The 10,368-nt window shown below is 45.2% G+C and overlaps 1 protein-coding gene across 1 annotated transcript; it reads right to left on the minus strand.

Moving 5' to 3' along the window:
* Window positions 1–5,715: 5,715 nt before the first annotated feature.
* LOC120822807 (uncharacterized) lies at window positions 5,716–10,305 on the minus strand. The gene is made up of 6 exons (XM_078105804.1): window positions 9,878–10,305; window positions 6,748–9,781; window positions 6,522–6,583; window positions 6,353–6,430; window positions 6,140–6,254; window positions 5,716–6,045 (listed from the first exon to the last, which is right to left on the minus strand). The coding sequence occupies exons 2-4, from the start codon at window positions 7,001–7,003 to the stop codon at window positions 6,413–6,415; spliced, it is 336 nt and encodes a 111-aa protein (XP_077961930.1). The 5' UTR covers window positions 7,004–9,781; window positions 9,878–10,305; the 3' UTR covers window positions 5,716–6,045; window positions 6,140–6,254; window positions 6,353–6,412.
* Between the last annotated feature and the right edge of the window lie 63 nt (window positions 10,306–10,368).

Genomic DNA, 10,368 nt, shown 5'->3' on the forward strand with positions numbered 1-10,368 from the left:
GGGTTGTTTGGTCCAGTTTTTCAGACGAATGCCTCTAGAGGTCTAACTACTTCATATCTGTATATATCTGTATCTGAAAATAATAATGAATAAATGAAAATAACTAGTTTATGTATATTTGGGTTTTCAAGAACTTCTTAAAGTTGGAAACATTGAGCAATAAATTGCATTAAATGTAAAGATTATAGAACCAAATGATTTGTTTGGGTTTCCTTTGAGCCATTTTTTTTTGTATCAGAAGATTCAAGCGTGTTGAGTGATACCAGGCAGTGCAATTTATTCATCATTTGGCAAAACTAGGCCAATATTTGGCCCAATATTTCTCTCAGTGGAGTCTGTGTGTAAATAGAGCGGCAAAGTCCCCACCCCTTCCAGTGGACTTCCAGTAATGCATTTTTCTTTCAGGATTCTAAGTGAGCAATGAATTCCACATATGTTTGAATGATGAAATTATTTTGCAGGTCAAGATATTGTGAGGACTCTAGTGTTTCTACATTTTAATTTGATTGCAACTGTATGTTGGAGTAAAATGTATGTGTATGTTTTGCTACTGATTCAGGCTATTTTGCTAGATAGGCCAGATTCGTCCTCTCTCTTGCAATATCTGCTGGGTAAAACCAACTGTTGAACCAAGAATTAGTATTTTAGCACTATTGTAAGCGATGTGGGTGTATGATCAGGAATAAATACGGTCCAATACGTCGAATACGTTCTGGGTTTTCCTGCTCATTTTAGTCACGTTCCAACAGCAACACTCAAGCCTCATCGTCAAGTCAGAACTGGGATTTGAATTGTCAAAATAATTACCTCCCAATATCTACTAACCACTATTCCTTGACTTTTGTGGAAAATGTCACCTGTCAACTCATTTATATTGCAACCATGTTAACATTTACTAACATGACCTACGTTTCTCAGCAATGATCGTTATTTCCCGTGAGTGGCCGTATGATATATCACTATTTAAATATTGCCGGCGCAAGGAATTGTGGAATGGAATGATCTCCTTTCCTTTCGTAAAGGATGGTCCAGCGGTTCCTATGCTAAAGGAGCTAAGTAGGTAAGCATTGAAGCTTTTTTCTTTAGCATTAGAGAATTAAAATAGCTCTTATCATGGCGGCCACTTCCAGGTCATTTTACTGTGTGCGTTTCCCCTGATGCACTCTTCCTACTGACCTGCTCGGTCCACCCAGCTCCTGCTTATCACCCCACTGACTTTTTCAAATGAAATATATTTCTACTTTTATTTATTTATTTATTTATTTATGACTGTCTTTCTGTGTACGTATGTTGATATAGGCGGTCCGAACCTCATTCTTAAGCAGGATTGATCCAGTAGGAGGAGTGAGACAGAACCAATCGATCCCTAGTACATCCCTCCTGTAAACCACGTCTAAAAGCTGGCTAGCAGCCCTCATGACTTTGACCTTGCGAGATGTGGCTTAGCAGCTTGAGAACTATAAGTTCCTGTTTAACGTTTAGGCAGCATAATATCAGCAGTTGTTTAGCTAACGTTTCCTAAATACTGTTGTTCAAGGTGCTAACATTAACATTGTATTCAACTGAACTAGAGCCATGTGGCGTTCACTGCTTCATTGTTTTTGCAGCACTGAGAACCGAAACCACCCAATTTCACCTCTGCGGCCACTCACGTGGTGGTTCTACAGTCTTCAGACTAAATGACTATTGCTGTGATGAGTGATTATTATTAGTGATTATTTATTCATGTGGTGCGTCAGATCACATGGCTATAAGGTGTGCTAGGATTTAGTTAGCCAACAAGTTTCTTCTGCAACTCCTCATTCTCTTTACTGATTAGCTTCTCCTCTTCACTTGATTCTAGCGGAGGATTTCAGAACGGTTTGGTCCATGCATTCAAAGGAGGTGGATGACAAGGTGATTTGTTACTGAAAATATGTTCAGTGTCATTTGAGACAAATGTCTATAATGGTGAAAAGTTCAGTAAAGCCCGTTTATTAAAATATACAGTATATCACACACACATACACAGTGCAGTCCTTAGAATTATTTTTACTTTTGTGTTGATCTTTTTATTCATGTAAAACAGAAAGGAGTTTGGGAAATAAGAATGCAATTCAACACTGATTTCAGATTGCTAAATGGTCTGTTCAGCCAAAAGTAATGTTTAAATTATTAAGGTCAACATTTCTACAACATTTCAAGAGCTATGGTAGCAGAAAGAGATGGATTCTGATCCCAGATGGAAGATGAATTAAAAAAAACCAAAACCCCCCAGAAAACAATTTCACCAGAAGGGAACAGAGCTACAATGTATAATTGTCTCTTTAAAACACTGCTCGTTTGGTCACAACATTTTAACAAGTGCCCATGATGTGCAGACTAAAAATAATCCACATTTACAGGCCTTTCTGTTAGTTACATTATGCTTCTGATACGTGCACTTTGGAGTGAACCTGCCCAACATTATCAATATACAAAAACTCAGTGTAATGTTAGATAAGGAGAGGATCATGTTGACATTGTCCCCACAGGGTCATAGTAAAAATAACTGGTTTCCTTCGGTGCATAGTCGGGGCAGGTCCAGCCATCCTGGATAACCTAAAGATGTTTCTGTACTTTGGAAACAAAGCACTAGTGCAGAGCATATATATGAATTTCGTTGTCACGATTGGGAAGGCCTTCTACCTCAAGGTTGGTAAAGATGGTGTAGAAGGGAAGGCGACCATGGCGCATGGAGTAGAGAAATAAATAATTTGGTCTGTGTACAATTGTTTGTGTTAATATCTTAAAAAGGATAAGATGACTGCCACCTAAAATCTACTTTAGAAAAGCTGTCCTTCAGACTCCACCTACCCGTTCGTGACAGAATGACGCGACCATCTAAGGAGAGCAGACAGGAAAGCAGTCCTGTTGCCGGAGTATGGACCTGACTACTTGGACGTGAGGACCTCGTTTTGGCAGCGTAAGACAAACTCTGAGTCTGCTTCGGTTTGGAGAGGCCTCAAACACCTCACAAACTACGAGCCAAAAAAAACCCACTCCATGAATGACCTCCGCCTGGCAGACGAGCTGAATAAGTTCTACTGCAGATTTGATAGACAATGTCCTGACTCCATTCCCCACAGCTCCACCTCCCTAAGAACCTACGCCAGGACCCTCGTTGTGTACTTCAGCTCTGCTTTCAACACGATCATCCCGTCTCTGCTGCAGGACAAACTCTCCCAGCTGCACGTGCCCGACTCCACCTGCAAGTGGATCACAGACTTCCTGTCCGATAGGAAGCAGCACGTGAAGCATGTCTCAGCCTCCCAGACCATCAGCACCGGTTCCCCCTAAGGCTGCGTTCTTTCCCCTCTGCTCTTCTCCCTGTACACCAACAGCTGCACCTCCAGCCACCAGTCAGTCAAGATCCTGAAGTTTGCGGATGACATCACCCTCATTGGACTGATCTCTGGGGATGAATCCACCTACAGGTGGAGTCTGACCATCTGGTGGTGCAGCCAGAACAACCTGAAGCTCAACGCTTTAAAGACAGTGGAGATGGTTGTGGATTTCAGGAAGAACTGAGTCCCACCTTCCCCATCACCCTGTGCGACTCCTCCAGTCACTATTGTGGATTTCTTCCGTTTTCTGGGCTCCGTCATCACCCAGGACCTCAAGTGGGAGCTGAACACCAGCTCCATCACCAACAAGGTTCAGCAGAGGTTGTTCTTCCTGAGGCAGCTGAAGAAATTCAACCTGCCAAAGACGATGATGGTGCACTTTTACACGGCCATCATTAAGTCCATCCTCTGCTCCTCCATCACCGTCTGGTACGCTGCAGCAACAGCCAAGGACAAGGGCAGGCTGCAGCGTGTCGTCCGCTCTGCAGAGAGGGTGATTGGCTGCCACCTGTCGTCCCTGTAGGTCTTGTTTGCTTCTAGGACCCTGAAGCGAGCTAAAAAGATCGTAGCCGACCGCTCTCACCCCGGACAAAAATTGTTTGTGCTCCTTGCATCTGGCAGGAGGCTGAGGTCCATCAGGACTAAGACCTCCCACCATACAAACAGTTTCTTCCCGTCGGCAGTCAGGCCCATCAACAGAGCCCGGTCCCCCACTGACTGACAGACATTCCACCAGTCACTTTCTTTCACACTGCACACGTCACTTTTGTCACTTCTGGTTCACTGGTGCACTTTATTTTTAAATTTTAAAATATTTTTAACTTTAATTCTTATGCCTTTATTTTAAACTAACCCATAGCCTTATACTACTAACCCATAGCATTATTTTTTATTTTATTCCTCGTGTATTCCGCACTGTTGTCTTGTCGTCCATTGTCGTACTGTCTGCTGTTACGCACCAAACGCCAAGTCAAATTCCTTGGATGTCTGACATATTATGGCAATAAATGTTTCCCGATTCCTTTGTTTTTGGCCCCAGCAGCTATCAAAGAGCTTGTCTCGAGCTCCGGGACCTCCTTAACCCCAGGAGAAGGAACCCTTCCCGCAGCGACCTCCCATTCTTCCCGCTGGGCCGCAGCGACCTCCCGCACCCCGACTCGCGCCCCCCGACCCCTGACCCCCGACTCGCGCCCCCGACGCCTCCAGTCCCGGCTCCCCGACGCCTCCAGTCCCGGCTCCCCGACTCGCGTCCCAACGCCTCCAGTCGTGGCTCCCTGACTAAGGCCCCCTCCCGGCACGTGGTCCTCTCCCACCACCCCTTGAGTGTTCTGAGGGCTGTCTGGAATCCGGCCCTTGAGAGGGGGGTTCTGGCAGTTTGGGCCGGCGCCCCGTGACCAGCAGCCGACGCCGTCGTCGTGACCAGCAGCTGATGCCGTCGTGCCCGGCTCCCCGTGACCAGCAGCAGGCGCCCCCGAGCCAGACTCCTGACCTCCGTCCCGGCCGACGGAGGTTCCCCGACCGCCAGAGTGCGACAGAGATGGCAAAACATAGTTAAAAATAAAGTAAAAGCTTGGTGTAGGGGACCCGGAGGAGCCAGCTGCTTGCAGATCGGAGGGTCCAAGTGGATGTTTGGGGAGTGAGTAGTTCTTGCAGATATGCGCATGTCCATTTATGCATGTTCATACATGCAGTAGAATTTTGTAGTCAACTTTACCCAGCTGAAACTTTAGTGTCCTTCTTAACGTGGTTTGCTAAAGATCGCAATTGATTTGAAATGGTTTGTAAAAACAATTCCATGTTGCCAAATGCTAACAACTTGCACTGCATGAAAAGTGAGATTTTCGTCCCCGTAAACGCCCGGAAATCTCCCTAATTTCCGACAATTTCCGACAATTTGCAACCCGCGCACGTCGCGTTTGTCTGTGCCACAAATTGTCGGAAACGAACCATGACGTAGGCGGAGAGCTGGCGGAGGTGCGAATGGCCCGAATTAGCATGTGAATGCAGCAAAACCGCGGGTGGCCGAGCCAAGCGGGCTTAAATATCCTTACTCCTTATTGGATGAAACCTCAACTTACTAACAAATAAAATCACTCGTGATTGGCAGCAAAACCACACGTGGGCAGACCAGGCTTGAGTTTCCTTGTTCATGATTGGATGAAACCACAACTTTCAATCACTCGTGATTGGTTGGCAGATCTGTCGCTATTGGTCACCCGCCTCATTTTATTTATATATTCATATTATGCTGTATATTCATTTCATGGTTATCCTATGTAGGCTACTACACTATTAGGATACCAACCAGGACATCAATGAATTTAGAGAGAAAATGAACATTTGCCACATGTTTATGCAAAGAAAAAGCTTTATTAACAACACACAAACAACAACTACATACAAAGTGAGGATCTGCCCACACTTGGGTAAAGGCGGTTTAAAAAACTACAGCTCAGTAAAGTGTCCGTTTGCCTCCTCGGGGTTGTAGACCGTCACTGGCGCCGTGTTTTCCGAGGCAGGTCAGTTGTGCAGGCGCCTCGTGTGCGTGTGGCGACCGTACAATCCACCCCGAGACCCCGCCAACAACGCCATCCTCTCCGTCCGACGTGAGCTCCACGGTGGCGGAGTTCCAGAGTTCCACCTCGTCATCAGCCAGCGCACTTTGTCTCGATTCCAGCAGCTGTAAAAACAACAATGAATCAGTACTGTGCGATGCGTACGGACACAACACATCGATCAATGCACCTGAAACAAGTCAGCAAATAAACTCTGACCCTCTTTCTTCTCGCTCGACTCCGCGCTGAATCGTTCGCAGCTTCCGCCCGCAATGAGTGTTCCGCCTGAACCTGAAGCTCCTGCGTCCCGTCTCAAAATACGTCTCACAGGGAGCTGGAAAACAATTAAATGAGTGTGGTATGAATACAAAAAGAAAATCAAACGCAAGTCACAGTAACATTTAACAAGGAAGGAGAAACAGTGTCACTTACACACAATGACGTAGTCTAAATCTGGACTTTTCCCGGAGCAAATACGAGGTCACCGCCTCATTATGAGGCGAGGTTAGTCTGTAAAAAACAAAATGTACAGTTATGATCGGTATCCATACGTATATATTCCCTTATAGCGCAGAATGAAAGCATATTCTTTAAATCTGACCCTTGCTCCGGTTCGTAGCGCCTGTAGTTCGTCTCGGAGTTGTGAAGACGGCGCAGCGCTTCCTGTAAACAACACGGCAAAGAAAACACACTTTAATAAAGCTGTTTCTGCTCACTTGTAAGGCTACTAGGCTACTCTTAGCTTAGCTTGAGGCTACGCTACTCTTAGCTTAGCTTGAGGCTACGCTACTCTTAGCTTAGCTTGCAGTCATCGAACGTATTCTTACCGCTATCGTGGGATTGTGCGCCCGTCTCCTCTTCTTTGAGTCGGTTCCTCTCCTCCATGGACAGAAACCCGCAGAGTCCTGAACGCTCCAGTGGAGCGAACCGCTCGTTGATATCGGCAGTTTGTTGTTGGAGTTGACGAGACGATCCACTGAGAGCTTTCAGCAGCTTCTTCTCGTCTGTCTGCGGACTGGCCGAAAGTTGGTGACCGCGGAGAGGAGTTGAAGGCGAGTTGAACGCGAGACGTCGTCCAGCCATTATTCACGAACCAGCAAAAACCAAACAAAGGATCTGGAGATACAGTTCTTCTGAATATAGTGACACATGTGTCTGTTTGTATGCTCGTCTTGCAAGTACTGCTGTATGAGTCATGCCTATGACCTCACACGTGATTGGACGAGGAGTCTAAGGGTCCTCCAATCACATACGAGGTTATTGTTATACGGAAGGACCAGTATTTTAGGAAGACAAATGGTTGGGACTTTGAAACAGCTGATATGCTTTATGTAAAGCAGTGTTTTGGTGTCAGCAGAACGACTTTCCCTAGAAAACTGTACAGTGGTGCCTCTTTCTCCATTCCACCAGACAATCTTGGATGAGTCTGACCGACATGCAATGTTGACAATGTGTCATCAGATGTACCCTTGTGTCACTGAGGTTGAATGTTTTGCCATGACATGTAAACGGGTAACATATATGAATGTAACTTAATCGATAGATGCAGAGCATAAAGGTCAGCATATGTTCATGCTAAGTGGTGTGGAAACACTACCAGTTTTGAGGAACCCGTCCTTGACCCTCTAGCAGAACTACGACCAGCCATTATAAAGCAGTTTATAGTTGTTAATGTTGTGTCAAAGGGTATGGCATTTAAACATGTTCTTGCACAAGTTTCCTGGCTTCATCCCCACCCGGACAGACATTTTTATGGAAAGCCAATAGAAGTTTGGGGCTTGCAGGGAACAGATACGTCATACAGCATCATTTCTGCCAGTTGAGCGCATTGCTAGAAGATGTGTGGTTAATACATCCTCTGTGCATTTAAGTAAGACCAAAGAAAAGGTCACTGTAGTCCTGCCACTATGCACTGTAGTTGAGCTCTAGGAGACTGATCTCTGCAGACCCCTCATGCTGATTCAAATGTTGTTTGCATGGAATGCTCATTTTACCTTGATTAAAACAAATTTTTTAAAGAAGTTATTTTGTGTATCTTTTTTACATAACATTTGCCATTGCTAATGGCGTACACAGTAATCTAGCATATTTGAATTAAATAAATCAATTCAAGCTAAAATGTAAGCGTCTATAATTAGGCTACTGAGCCTGATCTATTTGTACCAGAGATTTTCTTACCTTTTAAAAAAATGTCACCTGGGCTAAAACTCCCTCTCCGACCCTGATTTGCATTTGTATAGCTCACAGCATTTTCATTTACATGTCAAAGCCTCCCCTAGAAATAGGAGGAGGGGGGTCATGGGGGGACAACTGCCAAGGGAGGCCCACGTCAATTTCTGACAATTTACGGCAGTTTTCGGCGTTGCCCGCGAATTGCCGCAAATTGCCGCAAACCTGAAATTCCACGACAATTTACAGTGCCGCATACTGCCAAAAATCCCACTTTTCATGCAGTGTTGTGCCAAGGAGTCAACTTCAAGGGCGTGTGCAACTGAGGCAGAAGTAGTAGACCAGGAGCGATCACACTCCGGTGACCAATCCTGCTTCAGACAGAGGTTAGGACCTCCCACCTCATTAGCCTACAGACAAATACATAAATAAAAGTAATGTAGGCAAACAAATGTAGAAATAAATATGATACAGACTGAAACCTGAAACATCTCTATTTTGGATACATTCCATTCTGCTGCATTAATTTAATTAAAGTTTAATTTAACCAATAAATGAAAAAATGTAGGAGAACATAATGGTAGATATAAATATATGATACGTATTTGTTTATGACCCGTTTGATTATCAACTTTTATTTATGGTTACATTAATTGATTTATTTCCATATTTATTTATACATTTATTTATATGTGGCAATGCCAAGAGGAAAATCTTTTTTTTTTTTTTAATATTAAAAGCCAACAACGCCACCTTTTCACCCCAGGAATTAAAAGGGACAACCAGTCTATGGTCAATGACAGGACACAGGTTCGGACAACACAGGCACTGGACGTGATTCTATGAAGAAAATTATACAAGTTTATTTTAATATTAAATTATTTTCTTAAAATAGTCGCGATCACAAAGTTCAGATAAAATCTTTCTCAGGTTCTCAGTCATTCAGGTTACCATGAGATGCAACATACAGGAGGGGGCTGAGACTGAGGGCTCACTGGCAGAGTTGACTTGCTGAGGGGGAAGGGGCCTAATGTTCCACCACACGTGAAAAACAAAACAAACCACACACCAACTATTGACACCGAGGTGCACTGCAACAAAAAAATGAAGGGAACCACCACCACCGGGATCAGCCAGTCACTACTAACAGTGGCACCAACAGCTCCGGTTTCATCAAAACAAGAAATAGCAACCATTAGTAATGAAATACCGGCCAGGAGGTCCACACGCACACAAAAAGAAAAGAATGATTAAATCACTATACAGAAAATAGCCTAGACAGAACAGCAGTGGGGGGGTCCCGCACTGTTTAGAGGCCCGCTTCAGCAGGTGAGCCACTGGCGGGACGTAGAAGCTTCAGTGCTCCTGCGCCATTGTGGTGCACCACAACGACACCGCTTTAGCTGCAAGTCAAAGGTAACAGAGGCATCTATGAAACAGCTGGACGAGGCCCATGTACATCTAAGCAGTACAGATGAGACAGCCTACCGTAGGAATTGGATGCTAAGGGGATCTGCACCGGCTTGAAGGCCACGCTTCCGCCTCCAACCTCATTCGGCAGACAGGCAGGCGCCGTCGATGACGCGGAAGGGGGAGACACAAAAGACGCTCCGTGCAGCACATGGGACGCCACGCACACAATACAGCAGCCACTCTTCCTCGGCCGCAACTTTCAGCCAGACAAGTGGCTGACTAATGCAAACACAGAGCACATCAGCTACCAATGCCTTAATATAAAACAACATTGCCCGAAATTTACCTAAAAGTCTAAAACCGCCACGACTTAACAAGTTGAGCCTTGCTGGGCCCTGCAACAGCCACGCCACGCCACGCCACGCCACGCCACGCCACGCCACGCCACGCCACGCCAGTCACACTGCCGACGCCAAAGTTTACCCCTGAGAAGAGGTAGGGAGACACACCTGAAGTGGATGGGCTGTTCATTCATATAACCTCAGCAGCCCCGCCCCATGATCGAATTGACAGGATAATTAATCACAGCTTGGTGACACACAGTGGGAGGGTGGAGCCTAGATGGAAAGCCAGCTGATTTAGAACACCCCAAAAACATGGAGATGGAAATGAGCGGAGCCACTCTGCCACACATACTTAAGTCATTTTTTGTCATCCATAGCCACAGAGGATCTCGTCCTTGCTGCGTTAAGTTGTTCAGTAATTCTAGTTCCTTTAATGTGTAATTTTGGGGGGAGGGATATAGTTGAATGTGTCTTCCACGGTTTAAAAAAAGACAAAGCTGCTAAACAACATCCACCACATAT

Source organism: Gasterosteus aculeatus, chromosome 7 (assembly GCF_964276395.1).
Source record: "Gasterosteus aculeatus chromosome 7, fGasAcu3.hap1.1, whole genome shotgun sequence".
In the NCBI taxonomy this organism is placed as follows: domain Eukaryota; kingdom Metazoa; phylum Chordata; class Actinopteri; order Perciformes; family Gasterosteidae; genus Gasterosteus; species Gasterosteus aculeatus.